Source organism: Pyrus communis, chromosome 6 (assembly GCF_041283825.1).
Source record: "Pyrus communis isolate YQ-2024b chromosome 6, ASM4128382v1, whole genome shotgun sequence".
Classification (NCBI taxonomy): Eukaryota; Viridiplantae; Streptophyta; class Magnoliopsida; order Rosales; family Rosaceae; genus Pyrus; species Pyrus communis.
The window spans coordinates 24,202,375-24,223,764 of NC_142570.1; the positions used below are offsets into that span (position 1 = coordinate 24,202,375).

The window sequence follows — 21,390 nt, forward strand, 5'->3', positions numbered from 1 at the left end:
ACTTTATATTTTTTTCTAGTCTAACCTCTACTTTCCCAATAAAAAAACCTAAGCCTTCTTGCATTGTGACTCTTCATCTTTTCACGCATCTAGCCACCGACTTCATCTTTGTTGCTCCAGTTACAGCGACTCTCTCTTCGGAGTCCATCTCATCTTCTCCTTCATCAAATTGGGATGTCTTTCTCCCTGGTTTCGTCTATCAAGTTAATTTTTGTACAATTTTAAAGAATGTAGAGATGGAATTGAGGAATCTTTGCATTATTTTTTTTAGGGATATTGGATTCTTTTAACAATTCTTCCATCCATTTACTTCTTGTTTCTTAAATGAATCTCTATAAAATTCTCATAATTAAATAAAAAAGTTTTATCAACCATACCATACCAAAGTTGTGCCAAAAAATTTGTACCATTGGTAATGGTACAGTATTTGTACCATACCATACATTTTTTGTACAGTAATGATATTCAAAATCATTACCAATGGTATACCTTACCGTACCACTACTATTAATATTATATCATTTATTTATTCATTTATATATAATTAGGTATTATTATCATTATATATGCACTTTATATTTTTTTCCTAGTCATTTATCCAATCATCTCACACTCTAATCCCTACTTTCCCAATAAAAAAAACCTTAGCCTTCTTGTTTTGCGACTCTTCATCTTTTCACTCATCTAGCCACCGACTTCATCTTTTCACTCATCTAGCCACCGACTTCATCTTTGTCGCTCCAGTTCCGGCGACTCACTTTCTCTCTCTCCAGAGTCCATCTCATCTTCTCCTTCATCAAATTGGGATGTCTCTCCCTGGCTTTGTCTATAAAGTTAATTTTTGTACAATTTCAAAGAATGTAGAGATGAAATTTAGGAATTTTTGTACCATTTTTTTAGGGATACTGGATTCTTTTAGCAATTCTTTTATCTATTTACTTCTTATTTCTTAAATGAATTTCTATAAAATTCTCATAATTAAATAAAAAAGTTTTAGATACCCAAAGGGAGTGGCCAAAACACGTTTGGGCCTTAAATTGGGTTGTTAAAAAAAAAAAAAAATCAAATTTTGGCCCAAAAGAATGGTCCAAAACAAAATGGTAATTACCATTATCATACCATGTCAACCGAACTATTTGGCATGTTGAAATTCGGTATACCGAAAATTTGGCACGGTAATGGTAATATAGTTTGTCATATCAAAATTTTGGTATGGTAATTGGTACATGAATTTTGGTATGATAATCGTACCAATACTGTCACATCCCGCCCAGGGGCGAATCACTTCCCAGGCCCGTTCCACCACCTTAGCACGATATTGTCCGCTTTGGGCTTACCATTCCCTCACGGTTTTGTTTTTGGGAACTCACGAGCAACTTCCCAGTGGGTCACCCATCATGGGATTGCTCTAGCCCCCTTCTCGCTTAACTTCGGAGTTCCTACGGAACCTGAAGCCAGTGAGCTCCCAAAAGGCCTCGCGCTAGGTAGGGATGAGAATATACATATAAGGATCACTCCCCTGGGCGATGTGGGATGTCACAATCCACCCCCCTTAGAGGCCCGACGTCCTCGTCAGCACACACGCAACCAGGGTTAAGCTCTGATTCCAAATTGTCACATCCCCGCCTGGGGTGGATCACTTCCCGGGCCCGCTCCATCACCGTAGCACGATATTGTCCGCTTTGGGCTTACCATTCCCTCACGGTTTTGTTTTTGGGAACTCACGAGTAACTTCCCAATGGGCCTCCCATCATGAGATTGCTCTAGCCTTCTTCTCGCTTAACTTCAGAGTTCCTACGGAACCCGAAGCCAATGAGCTCCCAAAAGGCCTCGTACTAGGTAGAGATGAGAATATACATATAGGAATCACTCCCCTGGATGATGTGGGATGTCACAAATACCATCCTTAATAACAATTGGTAAAAATGGCAACCACATCCACATGCATCGAAATGAAACAAAACTAAGACACTTATTACACATCATTTTCAACCATTGAATCCTCAGATAAGTAGCTGTATATCATAAATATCACTTATACTCCCTTTTGCTTTCCTTCCTCCCCTCTAATTTATTACCACAATCTCAAAATCAAGTCCGGTGTACTTGTATATTGCCAGCCCCATGATACGTGCAAGTTTCATTTTATTTTTTGGAATTGGAATAACCTAATTTAACATTGGCACGATACGGTTTAAAAGCAAGGAATTGATTTTTCCGCTCTTCCTTTGTTGTCCTCTTACTTTCGTTCTTGTTTTAATATTAGTAAGTTTGAATAAATTAAAGGCGAATAAATAGACAAAAACAAAATATGTAATCATGTTTGTTTCATGATTAAGACGCCATCCTTTTCGATGAACCCTTCTTCCTCTCTCATCCATGCCTTCTCTCTCTCTCTCTCTCTCTGTTTCCGAGTTTAGTATTTCCTTGAAGGTACTAACACTTTCTTCATATAAAATAGAAAACATCACAGGGTACAGACCCCTACCTAAAAAAGTTCGAAAAACTAAAAATTTCATCTTTGGTAATCAAAAACTTGAGAAAGTTGGCGTTGTTCTTTGTTATGTCCTTGCCTTTCGACGGTGAGGGGTGGTGGTGCTAAAAGATTTCTGGGTTTAATGGGGTGTTTATACTTTTCCTTTTTAGTATGACATGTAGCTTTTTTTTATTGGATGGTATCATAAGTCAGCATTAGACTTGTGCCACCTAAGCAACTTAACAAATATGTAACAGGAATTGACGAAATCCCATCAAAATGAAGTGAACATTGAGTTTTAGGTATATAGTGGCGATATTTTAGTTTAAAAAAAGAAACATTAAGTTCGAGTTACAAGGGAGGTAACAAAAAAATAAGACTTTAATCAATAGAAAGGCAATATCATGTACAGAAATCAATCAATTTAATCAAAACCTATCCCATATACAAATTACAAGTTGATCTTGCAAAAGAAGTTATGCAAATTCCATGGTAGTGGAAATCAAGGATCCGAACCATGATGTAGCAATTTAATGAAATGGACTGGGAATGAGAATGTGGTAGGGAAGGCAACGGAAATACATTGTTAGAAACAACAGTAATAATAAAAAGCATCATCAAAGTGAAAGACCGCAAAAATTATATCGCACAGAAGGGGCTAAGAATATATGCAAAGGTTAAATCCGCGAGTTTGTTCCCAATAAACTAAAAGTTTGTAAGCTTCTTGACATTGATATTTTTTGTTGCAGGCTTAGAGGTGAAGTCTGCATAAGATAGGCTGACGGTGATGGTGCAAAACTTGAAATTTGATCAAAACACATGATGATAGCAATACATTACACATTACAACATGCTTAAAGAGAAAACACGATTTACTATACGAAACTAAAATCTTGAAATATTTTGATTGATTCCATACGAAACAAAGGCACATAATTTGAATTTGCATTTACGGAAACAACAATAACAACATACCTCAACATGAACAAACGAACCAAAGAATATATAGAAAAATTGAACATATTCAGACACACATATAATACATAAATAGAAAACTTCATTTTAATCCTTAAAAAAGATGAGTTTTAGACTTTAACCTTGTGTAAGATTAAAATCCAATTTTAGTCCCTAATACATTTAATCATCTCATTTATTAGTTATATTTTGATGTTTTATTTATCTTTTTATTCCTATTTTAATGTATTAATTACATTTAAATTTAATTTATCATAATATTTTAATGTCTACGTTTAGGCAACTAATTTTATTTTTATTTTTATAATATATAGTCCAATAACAATTTTGTATTCTCTTTATTTAGGTACATTAATATATTTAAATATTTCGGTATATCCATCGATACAAACATATAGGTACATTAAACATATACATGCATTTCGGTACATACATTTTGGTACACACATTTGAGTTTTTATTTTTTTATTTTTTTAGTACAACGATATATTTTACACTAAGGCGAGGGGGGGTTTGGCTAAGCCACACAATGAACAACTTAATTTGGTATCGAATTTGCCATCCACGAGATTCAAACATAATACCTCTCATTTGAGTATTGACTTTCAGGTATATTAATTCAATGATACTATATTTCGGTACATACATTTCGGTATGTACATTTTGGTACATACATTTTGGTATTGACAGTTAGGTACATTAATTCAATATAATACATTTCGGTACGTACATTTTAGTATTGATATTTAGGTACATTAATTCAATATAATACATTTCGGTACATACATTTTGTAACATCCCACATCGCTCATGGGAGTGGATCCTGTAAGCCTTATATGTATATTCCCATCTCTACCTAGCACGAGGTCTTTTGGGAGCTCACTGGCTTCGGAGTTCATATTGTCACATCCCGGCCCGGGCCCCCACCACATCCTGGGCTAGACTCCACGGTAGCACGATATTGTCCGCTTTGGGCCTCGACCACACCCTCACGATTTTGTTCCTGGGAACTCACAAGCAACTTCCTAGTGGGTCACCCATCTTGGGATTGCTCTCGCACGAACTCGCTTAACTTCGGAGTTCCGATGAACTCCGAAGCCAGTGAACTCCCAAAAGGCCTCGTGCTAGGTAGAGATGGGAATATACATATAAGGCTTACATGATCCACTCCCCTGGGCGATGTGGAATGTTACACATTTAGGTTCATTATAATATTTTTCGATACAATCATGTAGGTACAAAAAAGTCAATTATATATATTTCGGCACAGCACAATCATGTATTTATATATTTTGTATCACAAATTTCTTTTAATATTTTCTCATTTATGTTCATTTATAATTAAAGAACTAAATATGTGCATATTAATAAAATTAAAATTTAATGTGGAGAGATTAAATAAAAATACACATTAAATAACAAAAATTGAATATAAATTTTGATAAAAGTACACTTTAAGGGATTAAATTGAATATGTAATCTAGCACCGAGTTTTTTTAAAATTTTAATCTTTTGCAAGGACTAATGTTCAAAAACCCCTAGTATAAACCATGATTACAAGGTTGAGAGATCCAAGCAATTTACAATTAGAAAACTGGGAAAAGTAAAATTATTGTTTTTAACTTTTAAATACCTGCCAAGTGCCCATGTTAAGCTTCCTATCTGTAATTGGAACCCTGCATAAGAACCAGGAACATGTAAATGTCAAGGAGGCCACAAATTCCTCAGGTAATTGAGCAAGTTTCTGCCAAAGACTTTTGGAGCGGTAAAATTAAGTTTGGTAAGGTTTGACATATCGTTGTAACAAAAGAACAAGATTGTGGATAGTACTAAAAAAGATATCTATAGATAAAAAGATTGAACACTTCGATTTTATTATACATGTTTGGTTTAATTTTAGCATGAAAATCTTCAAGTTTTCATGAATATATTAATTTACAAAAACTTCAGGTTTCAATGACACTTATTTGAAACTTCAATTCGACTTTAATGACCTGCAAGCAAACACAATATACAATATAGTACAAGTAGAGTGAATTTGGATAGCTTTCAGACTCTAGAACGAGTATCTAGAGGACTATTAGATATACGTCACGGTCTAAAGAAAAAGAATAAAATATTAGATCAAAATATAAGGCGGGTTGCGGGCCCAAAAACTATTGGGGCTGGTGGCCCAACAAATAAAATTGTTTTTTTCTTCTGAGCTCTGGACTGCAGGTCCCGTGGGCCCAATAAGCCCGGCCCCAACTGTCTGTAGAAGCAAAGAAGACCCACGGGGTCTCGGGTCGGGCGAGGTCAACCCAGGATGGCTAAGCATTGTAGTCACATTTTCTCTCAATATTTTTTGGTTATATTTTTAAATAGAAATAAATATCCAAATCTCTCTCTCTCCGTCGTCTCTTCGATCAAGCCTGCAAGTACCAACCTCTGGTTCCCACGCATTCGATTCGACTTGCCATTGTTTCTTTCTGTAAGAAATTTTTGAGAGAGAGATTCAATTTCTATCCACTGTGTATCTGTATGTATATGTGTGGTATACGTCCTGTATGATTTGATTTGGGATTCGGGGATTGCGATTGTGTTGAGCGGGTGTGGTGGTGATCTGGTGTGAGATCGGAGGAAAATGGCGGGTCCGTATGCGGATCAGCTGGAAGCCTACTTCAGGAGAGCAGATTTGGATGGAGATGGCAGGATCAGCGGAGCTGAAGCCGTCGCTTTCTTCCAGGGTTCCAATTTGCCCAAACCAGTTCTTGCTCAGGTTCCTCTCTCTCTCTCTCTCTCTCTCTCTCTCTCTATTTATATATATATATATTTGAATCATCATCCATCTGTGTGTGTATTTGTGGATTCATAAGATTGAATATCTATCTGAATTACCACAAATAGTAATTAGTGTATGAATTCTGTCGTTTGAGAAACTAGGGAAGTTACAGAGAATGGATTACTATAGACCAACTTCACATTCCTCTCACCCTGTTCTAATTGACAGTTTTACGACTTCATTGTTTTGGGAACGAGTTTATTATTTGTCCTAGTTGATATTCAGTGAACATTGTGCCTAGTTGGTCATATGTCTCTGTGTTCTGTTCATCTTATTGTTAGTATTATACATCACGGTGTTGTAACAGCTTAAGATTGTTGGAAAGTTTTCTGTGTTGCTCTTGCTTGTGCTTATATTCGGACTTATTTAATCTACAGAATTCAGAATTTGATTTAGCATGGTACGTCTGGCTGACCAAATGTTGTATGTTTACGAGCTGCAGATATGGATGCATGCTGATCAGAACAAAACTGGTTTTCTTGGTCGGCCAGAATTTTACAATGCACTCAGACTTGTGACTGTTGCACAGAGTAAGAGAGATTTAACTCCGGATATTGTCAAGGCGGCATTATACGGTCCAGCTGCTGCAAAAATTCCTGCTCCTCAGATTAATCTTCCACCCACATCTGCACCTCAATCAAATCCAGTGGCTGCAGCATCTAGGCCACAGATGGGTATGGGAACCCCGCCAACATCTCAAAATTTTGGATTTAGAGGACCAGGAGTTCCTAATGCATCCTCGAACCAGAATTATTTTCCACCCCAGCAAAATCAGTCCATGAGACCTCCTCAAGCCATGCCGACTGGAATGCCTACTGGCGTGAATTCTCGTCCACCCCAACAAGGTGTTGGTGGTGGTATGGGGCCTCCCAATGTTCCAAACGCAAACATCTCAAATAATTGGCTTGGTGGAAGCGCTGGTGCATCTCCTGCTGGGCCCAGAGGGGTTAGTCCTTCCATGCCCTCATCTACACCAAACTCACAGCCTCCAGTTTCCATGCCTTCCCTGCCGACAACTGGTGACTCCAAAGCATTAGTTGTTTCTGGCAATGGAATTGCATCCAGTTCGGCTTTATCAGGTGATTTATTTTCTGCAACTCCCAGTCAACCGAAACAGGAATCTTCTGGGTCTATATATTCTGCTAGAAGCATACCTACCCCATCAGCCACTCTTCCAGTTTCCAGTGGGCCCCAATCTTCCAGTAAGCTCAATGCACTTGATTCATTGAGTGCATTCACCATGCAGCCTTCTGGCAGTCAGTTTCAGCGGCCGCAGGGACCTTCGAACCCAAGCCAGCAGGTTTCAGCTCCAGCTTCTTCCTCTTTTCCATCATCTGGGAGTTCAGTGGGAGCAGGAAACTCTACGTCTGGAAATTCGCAGATTCCTTGGCCAAAGATGAAGCCATCTGATATCCAGAAATATACAAAAGTGTTTATGGAAGTAGACACTGACAGAGATGGGAGAATCACTGGTGAGCAGGCACGGAATCTGTTTCTGAGTTGGAGGTTACCAAGAGGTAAGGTTTTTTTGATTTGAATGTAAGCATAACTAATGCACTAGGTCAGATGACTAATCTTTAATTTAACAATTTGAAAAAGGAGAATAAGTAACCCTTTTAATTTTTCTTTAAATGAAGTCCATCATTCAGCATTTCATATGGTTATTTGTTAAGAGTTTCTTGGAATTAGTGGATCAAATTGGTAATGTGTATATCACATTTCAACCTCGTGATCATTGAACATGTGTGAAGGGACTGATTTGAATAGGATATTTGGGGTTCAGTAGTGGTAAACTGTGTAGGTGACGTGGTGGATTTTCATATGTGAAAAATTATATTAGTAAAAGCGTTGAAAATATTCAGGATGAAGGTGTACATTTTGGTGGTGATGTGGTTGATTCAAATCAGTTTTCCATTCATCTATGAATGGACATTCAATTTACTTTTACAGTAATTTAACTGTTCGTCATTGGACAGGTCAAGCACTTAATTTACATTTATACAGTGGCCAAATTTAATTTTGATCCAAGATCTTTGTTACCCTCAAGATGTTTGTATCGATGGAATTATGCTTTTTGTTTTACATGTAATTGGACAATCTTTTTGAAGACTTTGTTTGGTTCAACAAATGCTCAATAATGTCCATTTTTGCATTTCTCAGAGGTTTTAAAGCAGGTGTGGGACTTATCTGATCAAGATAATGACAGCATGCTTTCCTTGAGGGAGTTCTGCTTTTCTCTCTATTTGATGGAACGTTACAGGGAAGGTCGTCCTCTTCCAGACACACTTCCACATAATGTGATGCATGATGAGACTCTACTCTCAATGACTGGTCAACCCAAAGTGGCTTATGGAAATGCAGCTTGGAGTCCCAACCCTGGTAATGGCTAGATTTCTCTTTTTACATTTAGTGTTCGCCTCATTAGATTGCTCATTAGATACACGTTCTCCTTGAAATTAGGTTTTGGACAACATCAAGGGATGCAAGGTGGACAACATCAAGGAATGCAGGGTGTGGCACCTGCTGCGGGTTTGAGGCCACCAATGCAACGAAGTCTTCCCCAGGCTGATGGTGCATTGCAACCAAATCAGCAGAATTTGAGAGTGCGAGGGATGGAGGGTTTGAATACAACCCAACATGATAATGGGAAGCATGATTCAGCTAACTCAAAACCCGAAGAGCCTAATGCAGGGAAAAAGGCAATTTCCTTTCTTCTTTTTATTCCAACGTACAGAGTCTTGCTTCAAGTTTTAACAGTCTCTTTTATTTTCTGCGGTGTCATTTGATATATTGGTAATACAAATATGAATTACTCAACAATCTCAGACAGGAAGTTCATAACCCGCCTCTCCTTCCCCTCGAAGTGGGTCATGTTGTCCCGAACAAGTTTCCTTCTTCCTTTTCTCCTAAGTCCTAAGCATGATAAATCACTTCATTGAAGCAAAATTTCACTTAAGAAACTTAGTTTTTACAGAGACAGAAAGCCTAAGGTTTATTCAGTTTTGAAAGTCTAAGTAACTTATAAATTGAAAGACCAGCATATAGCCATTCTAATACGCAAAAGTATCTTTATGAGATCTAAATGAGAAACTAATAAGCGTCCTACCTGATCACATTAGGTCAATATTATGCACAGTACAGTCCTATATTGTATAGAACGCTGTTCAACAGTTAGATTGCAAATTGAGTCCACTCTAAATTTCCAGTTCAATCCAACATCTTGAACAAGGAAAGACCAGAGATATTACTGTTATCTTAATATCATTTTGAACCTCATAAAATTTGTTTATGTGGAAATGATCTCAGGAATATTTTGTAGACAGAATATTTTGTTGAATCATCTGATATACCTCCAGTCTTGGAAAAAAAGAGGAGATGAAGCACAACAGTCTTGGAAGTTGCTCCTCGTTAAAATAATTAATCCTCAGTCAAACAGTTTAAGAATAACATCTTGAAGTTGGTTATTGTTTCAACCTTGATTTTTCTTTATTTTCCATGCTTCGTGTATTTGCTTTTTGTTTATTTTCCTGCAATATTGTTGGTGTTGACATATTTTTGGAGTTGAGTGTCTCTTGCCTTTAAATTTGTGAGTACTCACTACTCAATCATTCTTATTCCTCTCCCAACCCGTCTTAGAATGGAGGAATTTTTATATGATTTTGCAGAAAGTTATGTGCTTTGTCAGGTTTCGTATTATTGGTAATTTGATAATTATATTTTCTTCTCAGATTTTTAATTTTTGTCTTCATGGGATTAGAAATCATTCTTTTAATCATGGCAGGTTGAAGAAACTGAGAATGTGATTTTGGACTCGAGAGAGAAGATGGAGTTCTATCGCACAAAAATGCAGGAACTTGTTAGTAGCTCTGTCCTTGGCTGTTTTTCTTCTGGTCATTGGTCTAGAGTACTGTTAAATTTCCTTACAGTATAGCTCAGTTGTTCAATTGTATATGTTGATATATTGATTTGTCCGTAGGATGTGACAATAGAGGGCTTGTTCATGGGGGTAGTTGAAATGCCTTCTGTTTCACATTATATTGGTGTCTAGTGATTCTATAATGTTAGTTATGGTAGTGTGGGATCATAAATAACAAATTGCTATAGAAAGTGATTTTAGTAACCTTCCTACCGGGATCCTTGAATTCAATCAAGTGACTTTATCCACTTTTAAGTTCTGAGGTATAATATTCAGGCATTGCCTCTGGTTCTATGTTTCTGCTGGGTATTGTTATAAGCTTCTAAAGCAGTGGAATTTTGGCCATAGTGCATGGTTTCTGCCTCTCTTAACTTTCTTTTGGTCATTTCTTACAGGTTCTGTATAAAAGCAGATGTGATAACAGATTAAATGAGATCACAGAAAGGGCAATTGCTGACAAGCGTGAGGTATTTTCTTACAAAGATGAATTGTACTACTAACATTTAGCAAGAATGGTTTCCCGTTAATTCATGTTAATGAGTTGTATTGCAGGCTGAGTTACTGGCCAAAAAATATGAGGAGAAGTACAAACAAGTGGCAGAAATAGCATCTAAGTTAACTATTGAAGAGGCCACGTTTCGCGAAGTTCAGGTATTTATATTCTTGCTTCAGGAGTATTGGTTTATTGCAGCCATGCCATTTGTTGCAGGCATATATATGTATTTCTTTTTCTTTCTTCTGCTGTTTTCATACACGAGTAATAATACGCAGTTCCCCCCAGTAGCTGCTTTATTCAAATGTTTTGTTGTATAATGAGTGCTTTTATTACTTTGAAGTGTGCCTTTTTTACAACAACCTTCAATTTCATTGCTTATTTATTACTCGACTCATTCTCAGGAGAGGAAAATGGAATTGCATCAAGCAATTGTTAAAATGGAGCAAGGAGGTAGTGCAGACGGTATTCTTCAGGTAAACTCCTTCTCATTAGCTATGGTGAACTATGCGTGTAACTTTGTTTGTCTCTGATGCATTGTGTCTACGATAGGTCCGTGCTGATCGTATACAATATGATCTTGAGGAGCTAGTAAAGGCTCTTACAGAACGATGCAAGAAACATGGATTAAACATGAAGTCAAGTGCAATAATTGAGCTTCCAACTGGTACTACAGTCACATTTGTTTTCCTGTACTCTATTATTTCACTTAAGCAATGTCCCATATTCAAGGAGAATACAAATAATCTAGTATATTACTGTATACTCATAATAAAGAAAAGGAATAGCCTAATCAGATATATTTAGAATGAGCTTCGGTTCAGGGATCCTTCAAATAAGCTTACTTGAGGGACACTCTTGTAAGACCACTCCACAAGTCAATTGCAATCATAGATCTTCCAATTCATTTAACCCGCTTAAGACCGTCAACTGAGTTTAAGAGATGCACTAGCCTGTTTGTTAGTATACAACACAATTATCCATGTGGGTTTATCTACAAGGAAGTCTTGATGCCGTAAAAAAAGTGCATGTGTAACGTGGCCCTGTGCATGGGAAAGTTTTGTGGAAACTTCCAAGGAAGAAAACTCCGAGTTGCTTTAAGCTCACACCCTTTTTATATGAGAAACTAACTTTATATATTGTTCAACCCTTTGCACTTATGCTTGAATTTATCATTATTGATGTGTTCGTTACGAAGTCCCAAAATTTAGCCTTCGTATTTTGGTTTTTTTTTAACTGACATTTTTTGCATGGGATGGTTCTTAAGGCTGGCAACCTGGAATTCAAGAGGGAGCCGCTGTTTGGGATGAAGATTGGGATAAGTTTGAAGATGAAGGTTTGTCCTATTGTTCACAGATTTTATATATATATTTTTTTGTTTTTTTAATGAGTTAGTATCTAGTAATTATTCTCAAATATGCAGATGCACTTAAAGCATAGTAATCCAACAGAGATGTTACAGAAATATTTGTTCATTCTTATATGTGGACATGTGAACAACTTTTTCAGGATTTGGCAATGATCTGACAATTGATGCCTCGGCAAAAGCACAATCTGCATCTGTTCAGAGGGAACATACTTCCCCTGATCGTAGTTCCACTCCTGATACATCATCATTTGCTGATGGCAAATCAAGGAATGGGGAACATGCCTTTGGAAGTGAATCTGTTTTCGCCCATGGTGAAGATGAATATGGAAGAAGCTCAAATGGCAGTCCAGCTGCCAGGAATGCTCCAGAAAGCCCGTCAGGAGAGTTCTCTGACATCCATTATGGTAAAAGTTCTGAAGCAGATGCAGAAACACATGGGTATGGAATTAATTCATTTCTTTACTTATCACTCTCTCTCCCCCATAAGTCCTGACGGTGGTTTTATAAATTTCTGGTGACAGAAGTTTTGATGAATCGACCTGGGGTGGCGCCTTTGACAATAATGATGATACTGACTCCGTCTGGGGTTTTAACACCAAGGTACTCCTGGACATGCTGAAGCACACCATTCTAGCTCCTGATTATTAGATTACACCAAACATACTAATCTTTCCCATATTTGATGTCAACCTGCAGGGCTCAGAGGCTGAGAAGCATAAGGATTTCTTTGGATCGGATGACTTTGGTCTCAACCCAATAAGAACTGGTTCCCCCCACGCAGAAACAAGCTTTCAGAAAAAGAGCCTGTTCTTTGAAGACTCTGTTCCCAGCACTCCGCTCTCCAAATTTCAGAACTCTCCAAGATACAGCGAGGCTGGGGACTACCACTTTGACAATTTATCAAGGTTTGATTCCTTCAGCAGCAACAGGCATGACGTTGGCTTTTCTTCCCAGCCTGAGAGGTTCTCGAGGTTCGATTCCATAAATAGCACTAGAGATTTTGGGGGCCACACACGGTTCGACTCCATAAGCAGCAGCAAGGACTTTGGTCGGTTTGACTCCATGAGCAGCAGCAGGGACTTTGGTCAGGGTCGCGAGCCGCAGCTCACAAGGTTCGACTCCATAGACAGCACCAAAGATTTTGGCCAGGGTGCATACTCTTTTGACGAGACAGATCCATTCGGCTCTTCTGGGCCATTTAAGGTCTCATCAGAGAGTCAAACATCGAAGAAAGGATCTGATAACTGGAGCGCTTTCTAACGGGAAATCCACTGTACCTCGTGAAAAAAGCCGAAAATTCGTTACTTGTTTTCTCCATTTTGTTTGAGGGTTGAGGGTTTGTCGATGGTAGCCAAATTTTTGTGTGATAAATTCTGTGTAAGTGTATGGCTTGGAAGAACCTGTATTGTTGTTTGTATGGCCATGTATTATTTGATGACAGACCATTTATATTTGTTCAATACGGTGTACAATTTATTACTCTCTTTTGATATGAAATAATTGACGAGAATAATCAATCTTGTTGTATATCAAAGTTTGGAGTGCTAATAATAATTTCTATAAAAATATAGACAATCTTGAATTCTCAGCCTGGATCGGTTTACTTGAGTGTACATTAAAGTTCGGAGTGTTAATAACAATTTTCATAAAATAAAGACAATCTTGAATTCTCAGCCTAGCAATGTGGGTTAGACCGGTTTATCGGGTCAATTTCGGCACAGTTCGAGCAGTTGAGTTCTTTCCGGTTTTATTTTCTGCCCTAGTCATTATCATTATCAACATGGAAAAAAAGGGTCGTGGACAAAATGAAAAGTCTGCTGGGTTTGGAGTTAATGGTAGTTTTTCAAAGGGCAAAAGGGTCAAAAATTTTGTTGCTGGCCTGGCTTAACGGGTTTTAAATACAACCTTAATCCGCACCCACACCACTCAACAAGTTGACGCTCACACAGAGAAGCTCACAAGCGAAAGCAACGAAAGATGGGTTCGTCTTCCGCTTCTCTGATCAATCCGCTGACATCATCCTCCCTCTCCGGCCCCTCGGAGGTCGCTGCTCCCATACGGTTCTGGGCGGCGTGCCCCACCATGACTACCGGCCTAAGGTCCACCAGTATAACCAAGATCAATGGTTTGAGGCTGAAAGGCAAGTCTTGGTCTTCGTCTGTGGTGTGCAAGGCTGTGTCTGTGAAGCCGCAAACTGCCGTTGAAGGTCTCAACATTGCCGAAGATGTCACTCAGGTATAACCATTTTTCATTTTTTTTTTCCTCTGCGAAATGCGAATTCCAGTGGGTAATTGACTGCTACGTTTGTTGTCAATATTCGAATGCGATTCTTGATTTAAAATTTAATTAGTTTAGTCTGCTTACTTGTTACTTGTTGAGAGTTGTCCCACATCGGCGAGGGACAAGGTTTGTCATGTGCTTATATGGTCTTGGGCTACTCCTCGTATTGCCAATTGGTTTTACGGTGGTATCAGAGCAGGGTTGTCCACGTGTGAAGCTCAACGGTCACGAATTACTGTCATTTTTTCCATGCAATTGATCGAAATTATGAAGCTGGTCGGTTTGCTTTGTTGAAACTATAGATGGCAAGGTTAAGTTTCTCTCCATTACAAGTTCGGAATAAGGAAGTTAGGAATATCCACCTTTCTTACACTGGTTTTGTTATTGTTTTTATTTACTTTTGGGATGCTTTGATTGATGCTTGTGAGGTCAACTCTCACTGTGGATTCACTTGGGGTTTGATTTCCTTGTGGAGAGAAGAAACGATGTTGTGAGTTACTTCAGGTCTACTATTGACTGTGGATACCTTTTAATTAACTTGAAAAAATTGACAATATCTAGGACTAGGATCATTTGTAAGAACAAGAGAGAGGTAGTTTTCGCCCTTCTAGTTTCGTTTTTCATTTTTATTTAGTGTACTTGATATGGTCTTTGCTTAGGAATGTTAATTTGATACAGATAGCCAAATAAAGTATCTTTCATGCTTTGTTTTATTCAATTAACCCACTATTTAGGTTGCACAGTTACGTTATCTCCAAGAAAATTCAGAAGGTTGATAGAGCATGTCATCTTTGTAGCTGTTTTGCTTGAAAGTGAGTGAATCCATGTCATTGTTATTGTCGTCAATATCAAGATCTTTCTGGGAGAGCGGTAACTGTGTGATTACTCACACTAGACAAAGAAGGATGAAGTTCGAAATAATTTTAATAAGCATTGTGCCAAATTATGTAGTTATCTATATTCCTGATAACTAAATAAATTTTAATGAAAGCACCAATGGGGTTCTACCCCTTTAAACTACTTTATGATAATTACAATGCCATCAACTGTCACTTCGTGAGTAAATAATTCTCTCAAACTATAAATGGGCAATATTGTTTTTTTTTTTTTAAATCAGAAAAATTTAAAAGTTATGACATTTTAGAAATTGAATTTATTAGGAATTGAGAAGGTCGGCCCTTGCTGAGATTAGGGTAGCATTTGCTTTTTGATTGAATAAATGAATAGACATCGTAGGGTAGCATTTGCTTTTTGATTGAATAAATGAATAGACATCGCCTTTTGTGAAAATCTGGAACATGCTTAAATAGGCTGCAAGATCTAGTTATATAAGGAAGTTCTGGAATAATCCATGGAAGTCAGAGTATTTAGTTTAGCTGCATGGAAATTAGAATCGTATGATTATTTTATATTTCTATATAAATATTGGCTCTAAAAAAATTGGAGTTCATTGAACTTTAAAATCTGAGAAACTTAAACTATGTTTCTTCATGTGATTATATCGTTTAGATTTATTCTTGTGCAGGGACAGAATATTTTCAATCACTATATCAGATGCTTCAAGCTGTTTTTCTTACCGAGAAGTCTTTGTCGGGGAAAGAAAATTTCAATATGTATAGTATACTGAAAAGGATTAGTTTTGTCTCCTTTGATGAGGCCTGTTCCAGTCCACCCTAAAATCCAATATGAGAATTCATAGTTCGTAGAAAAGCACTCATCTCTTTCTTCTATATTTTTATCAAGATTCAAAGTAAAGCATGGCAGTTCTTTTGCCTTATGTCATACCAAACACAAATAGCTGAGAATGAGTGAAATTTTTTGATGTGGTGTGAGTCTTGAAAATGTAGTTACTTGGGTTGAGTTGAAATGCTGATCTATGTGATGGTATTATTTGAATTTTGTTGGAAATGCTATTTCCCTTCTTAACACTGAGTACAGTAGTACTGAACGTTCCATTTTCTGGTTAATAGACATAACTAGAAATCATGTGACTACAACGTGTATGTGTTTTTTTTCTAAATTTGATGTGCTAATGTTTCTTTTTAATTCATTTGTTACAATCGCTACTTTGGTGATGCAGCTTATTGGGAAAACACCAATGGTGTACCTGAATAATATTGTAAAGGGGTCAGTTGCAAATATTGCTGCCAAGCTTGAGATTATGGAGCCATGTTGCAGTGTCAAGGACAGGTGAGGAAGCATTGACTGTTAGTCTGGGTACTCAGCACTAGGATTTTTTTGGTTTTTTAACGTGATTCTGAAACATTATTCTCAGACTGATATGAGGGAAACAAACCCCTGGATTGATATATGAAATGACATAGTTACTTGATAATGAACTCTACATTTCATTGCTTAGCTTTCAATAGATAGCAGTTATGGAGAGCAAATTTCCATATATAATAATTGCTGGTTTAAAAAACTCAAAAGCTTATGGCAATAAATGTGCACTACTGGCCTTCTCCCTAATCGTGTTTGTATGAGTATTGTGTAATGGCACATCTTGTTATGATGAAAGCTAATGTGTTTATTTGTCTTTTGATTATTGTAAATATCATATGTTTTATATTCCTACTATTACTAATGTGTTTGATGTTCATCTTCAGAATAGGTTACAGTATGATAACTGATGCTGAGCAAAGAGGACTCATAAAGCCTGGACAGGTAGCTTATTATGGATATAAATCTCATGATGTTTTAAGACTAAAAAAAGAATATAGCTCTTATGCATGTGCACTAATGTGTAAGATGGTTTTTAATTAGGTTGCATTGCTAATTGGCTCGTTGGTTATTCCCTAAAGTTATTGCTCTCTGACCAGCCATTAGTTCTTTGGTTTTGATTTCAATTCAAATTAGGGTTCCTGTTGCAGAGGGTTAGTTCTAAAAGATGCCTATATACTAAATAGTATCATAATTCATAATTGCGATGCTGGCCTTCTGTGCATGCATCATGCTATATTATCCACCTGTAATTGGATGTCCTTAAAATATTGGCTGCTTTTCATTGCCATGTCTTTGTGGAGTGTAGACTTGTGTTGAACAAAATTTATAAAAAAATCATGGAATCATGTAGCAATGATCTTTTTCCCATAATTTAGTCTTGGCTGTTTAAAACTTGAAATGAGTGCATGGTTCACATGTTTAGATATTTGTTGTTTTGGTTCATGTAAAATCAGACATGCCTGTGAAGCTTCACTTTGTTTCCTTTTCATAGTTTCTTTACATTCTTGACATTGTTTTATTCCCTTATTTTTTTAGAGTGTCTTGGTGGAACCCACGAGTGGAAACACAGGCATTGGCCTTGCATTTATAGCTGCAACTAAAGGATATAAACTCATCTTGACAATGCCAGCTTCAATGAGTTTGGAGAGAAGGGTTCTTTTAAAGGCATTTGGAGCTGAGCTTGTTTTGACTGATTCAGCAAAGGGAATGAAGGGAGCAGTTCAGAAAGCTGAAGAAATATGCAATAGTACTCCAAATGCATACATGCTTCAACAGTTCGACAACCCTGCTAATCCTAAGGTGTCTTGGCATCCTATCTCTACTCTGTTTATTATTTAACACGGGTCGTTTTAGCATCTAGGCTATTCGGCCACTTGCATTTGCATTTACTGCCAGGTTTCAGTTTTGGTTTTCTTTCTTTGTCTTTTTGTAATTGTCATATGCCTACGCAAAAGACCAGAGAATTCATGTTAGTTTCGTTTTACATATCCACAGTGATGGTGGACGAGGTGTTTATATCCTGTCCATGGGAATATTTGTACAGTGCTGATCTTGATGCATAAGTATACTGGAACTCCTGCGGCCCAAATTTTGTTCATTATATGTCAAAAAGCAGAATAGTGCTTTGCTTAGCCTTGGAAAGAACATTGTGTATGAGCTTAACCTTGGAAGTATATGGAGTTGGAAAATTGGATAATATTCAACTCAAATCCGAGAGATATTCACATGAAAGAGAAAATTGTCTCTTGGTAGATTATTTTTCTTATTAGATAGTAGATACATTCACTCTTCTTTTATCTGTTTTGATCATTTGCATCCAACTTTACATTTTTTGGCATCCAGAAGCATGTGAGTTTGACCTTTGTCACCTTTCCATAAGGATGGCAAATTGGCAGAGAGATCTTCTAACTAGTTGTAGTGTAATGACATTATGGCTTACAATACAGTTAGATGTCTATATTTATATTGGATGTTCTATATGCAGATACACTATGAGACAACTGGTCCAGAGATCTGGGAAGATACAAAAGGCAAGGTGGATATATTTGTCGGAGGAATTGGAACAGGTGGAACCATTTCTGGTGTAGGACGGTTCCTTAAAGAGAAAAATCCCAAAGTAAAGGTATGTTGTTTTTCTGATTCACAGTTTCCAAGACATAAACGCAAACATGCTGACCAACCAGGATCTGATAGCTTCACCTTGAATGTGTCAATTATGAGGAAGAGTTAACTCGAATCATATCCTGGTTTATATCTGTATTGGCTGGAGGGAAAATTGTTTTTAAACAGAGGATTTTTCTTCATTTGCATTCCATTTCTTTTTCGCCGTCTTTCTTTGTTTTCCATTCTGTTATTTTTGTTTCCACCATCTGATCTTAAAAATTAACAGATTATTGGCGTAGAACCAACAGAAAGCAACATCCTTTCAGGTGGAAAGCCAGGTAAGATAGTAGAGCAGCGTTCTGATCATCTTAATGCAGTGTTTTTTTTTTTTTAAATATTCTGTCATTTGTTCGTTAATTACATGCTTGTTTACTATTCATTGTCGAAAATGTAGGTCCCCACAAGATTCAAGGAATTGGAGCTGGATTTATACCTAGAAATTTGCACCAGGATGTTGTCGATGAAATTATAGAGGTCTAAGATCTTATTCCAACTCAATCTAGTTACATTCTTTATACTTGTTTCTCTCTTTACACTTGAAATAAATATCCTTGTATGAAGGCTAACTTTCCAAGTTACACAATCAATTGTGCTTACGTTGACGTTTGCAATACAAATCATGTTTACCCTGTAATTGATCCTATCAAATGTTATTTTTCTTGTCATTTGTCTATGTATCATTAATTACATCAGGTCTGTTTGGAATTGCTTTCTAGTTGTTTCTCACAGATTGTGACTTTGGCAGATCTCAAGTGATGAAGCTGTTGAAACTGCAAAGCAATTAGCACTCCAGGAAGGCTTGTTGGTATGTGTTTTCTACTTTTCATCTAAATTTATATTTAGACGAAGGAAAAATTAACTTAATCCTCATTCTTGGGTGTTGGGATTAATCACCTTAAGTGGGAGATCACATTTTGGATGATTAGATTAAAGGGATGCTTTTTTGCACACATAGGTTTTAGATTACAACCGGAGAAGAATTGGAAGCACATTTTAGACGATTAGATCAAAGGGACACTTTTTTGCACACATTTCAGCACATTTTAGCACATTCAGTGGACGATATGAAACTTTTTTCATTGTCAACGGAGCAAAAATGAACTTTCTTTCCTCAACCTCTCCATCTGCGACATTCTTTCACAGCCCATGAATGAAACCAAGTAGGGAAAAAGTCCATGGAGTAGAATGTAGAGTTGAGATCCAATTTCAGAATATTTTCTAATAATTATTTCATATCAGGTTGGGATTTCTTCAGGAGCAGCTGCTGCTGCTGCAATCAAGGTTGGTAAGAGGCCTGAGAATGCAGGGAAGCTTATAGCGGTATATCATCCTCCCTCTATTTTCTCTTAAAGTAATTCTTTTTGCACAGAATTTACGTACTGCAAGTTGGGAAGATATAAAAGGTGTTCATTTTAGACCACGCACACACAACATTATACCGAGTGCAGAAGATTGAATAGGCTCTAGAATTTATATCCTACAACTGAGGTGGGACTATGAAAATGTAGACTTTTTCTTCGAATTTTTTCACGTGAGATGGCTTGAGATGGTTTCACTGGATGCATAGTTCCTACAATTGTTGCTGGCTCTTATATTAGATTAGATCTTGTCCAGAAAAAGAGGCCATGGATCTTACTTAGCTTGTCACAAGAGGTCTGTGGAATTCATGTAGAGTCAAAACTAGGGAATTCCCACAGGAATTAATTCGATTGTGCACGTGACATCTTACTTTTTACCAGTTTGGTAAAAGAGATAAAAGTCACTCCATGTTTTGCATGTGTGCTTGTTGGTTGGATTCTACGCAGTCAAGGTAAAATCTCGCTTATGGAATAGAGAAGCATGATATAATGACGGGCTGGTAGTCCTGGTTGTTCACACTATCACTACTTTCTCGGGCTGTTTGTTGTCTGATCTGCACGCACTCAAAACTATATTGCTTTCAATTCTGTGTGTATTAATGCACTTGAGAATTTTACTGCTTCCAGGTAGTCTTTCCGAGCTTTGGTGAACGTTATCTCTCCACAATTCTTTTCCAGTCAATCAGAGAAGAATGTGAGAAGATGCAACCGGAGCCATGATTTCCTTTGCTGAAGCAATTTTATGACAGCGATGCACACTGTTTATCCCGAAATTTTCCTTTTATATTTTCCCGTTCACACGTCATTTCTTTCTCCATAAATCTCCTTGATGTACTCCTTAGAGATAGGATCAATGGTATAAGATTGTCCATTCGTGACCTGGTTGTTTGACATGAATATTTTGAAATAATTAAGATGGAGATGAATTTGCAGGTGTTGCTTATTTGAGGGCACACCAGTTAATTCATTCAATCGAGTTCCATAATTCTATTTTATTTTTTTTTATTACATCTACATAAAGGCAAAAGAAATAAAACTGCATTTTTCAATGTTTAGAATGGCCATGAGGTTTCAATTTCCTCACAATGCAGCCTAAAATTTTGTAATTTGTATCAGTTTCCATCTTTTGTCTGTTTGATGTCTATTTCTTCATTAAATTGATGAGTTTTTCAGTCAACTTGGTACATATGTGGCTTATATATATCCATCCAAATTACGAGTTTCAATGTTTCATGCTCACCGTATAATCAATTTAATTGAGATTTAAATAATTCGTTAGAAAAAAGACATAAATAGATAAAGTTTTAAAATGTGAA

The 21,390-nt window shown here is 37.1% G+C and overlaps 2 protein-coding genes across 3 annotated transcripts; both read left to right on the forward strand.

The window, feature by feature from the left end:
* Nucleotides 1-5,775: 5,775 nt before the first annotated feature.
* Nucleotides 5,776-13,510, forward strand: LOC137711698 (Calcium-binding EF hand family protein). 2 transcript variants are annotated; one of them, XM_068450960.2, is made up of 13 exons: nucleotides 5,776-6,209; nucleotides 6,715-7,789; nucleotides 8,433-8,651; nucleotides 8,733-8,971; nucleotides 10,054-10,128; nucleotides 10,584-10,655; nucleotides 10,741-10,839; nucleotides 11,086-11,157; nucleotides 11,234-11,348; nucleotides 11,949-12,017; nucleotides 12,191-12,488; nucleotides 12,572-12,650; nucleotides 12,747-13,510. In XM_068450960.2, the coding sequence occupies exons 1-13, from the start codon at nucleotides 6,075-6,077 to the stop codon at nucleotides 13,308-13,310; spliced, it is 3,111 nt and encodes a 1,036-aa protein (XP_068307061.2). In that variant the 5' UTR covers nucleotides 5,776-6,074; the 3' UTR covers nucleotides 13,311-13,510. The 2 variants fall into 2 exon arrangements, with proteins under 2 accessions (XP_068307061.2, XP_068307062.2); XM_068450961.2 differs by having other exon boundaries at nucleotides 12,575-12,650.
* A 322-nt stretch (nucleotides 13,511-13,832) lies between these two features.
* LOC137710515 (cysteine synthase) lies at nucleotides 13,833-21,059 on the forward strand. The gene is made up of 10 exons (XM_068449559.2): nucleotides 13,833-14,285; nucleotides 16,411-16,520; nucleotides 16,937-16,994; nucleotides 17,589-17,852; nucleotides 18,538-18,675; nucleotides 18,943-18,994; nucleotides 19,111-19,190; nucleotides 19,462-19,521; nucleotides 19,956-20,036; nucleotides 20,702-21,059. The coding sequence occupies exons 1-10, from the start codon at nucleotides 14,028-14,030 to the stop codon at nucleotides 20,792-20,794; spliced, it is 1,194 nt and encodes a 397-aa protein (XP_068305660.1). The 5' UTR covers nucleotides 13,833-14,027; the 3' UTR covers nucleotides 20,795-21,059.
* The last annotated feature ends 331 nt before the right edge of the window (nucleotides 21,060-21,390 follow it).

Coding starts and splice junctions, on each gene's coding strand:
- LOC137711698 (XM_068450960.2), top strand. CDS start 6,075: ATGGCGGGTCCGTATGCGGATCAGCTGGAAGCCTACTTCAGGAGAGCA. Junction 7,790..8,432: donor GAGTTGGAGGTTACCAAGAG/GTAAGGTTTTTT, acceptor TGCATTTCTCAG/AGGTTTTAAAGCAGGTGTGG. Junction 11,349..11,948: donor AATAATTGAGCTTCCAACTG/GTACTACAGTCA, acceptor ATGGTTCTTAAG/GCTGGCAACCTGGAATTCAA.
- LOC137710515 (XM_068449559.2), top strand. CDS start 14,028: ATGGGTTCGTCTTCCGCTTCTCTGATCAATCCGCTGACATCATCCTCC. Junction 16,995..17,588: donor GACTCATAAAGCCTGGACAG/GTAGCTTATTAT, acceptor TTATTTTTTTAG/AGTGTCTTGGTGGAACCCAC. Junction 19,522..19,955: donor CACTCCAGGAAGGCTTGTTG/GTATGTGTTTTC, acceptor ATTTCATATCAG/GTTGGGATTTCTTCAGGAGC.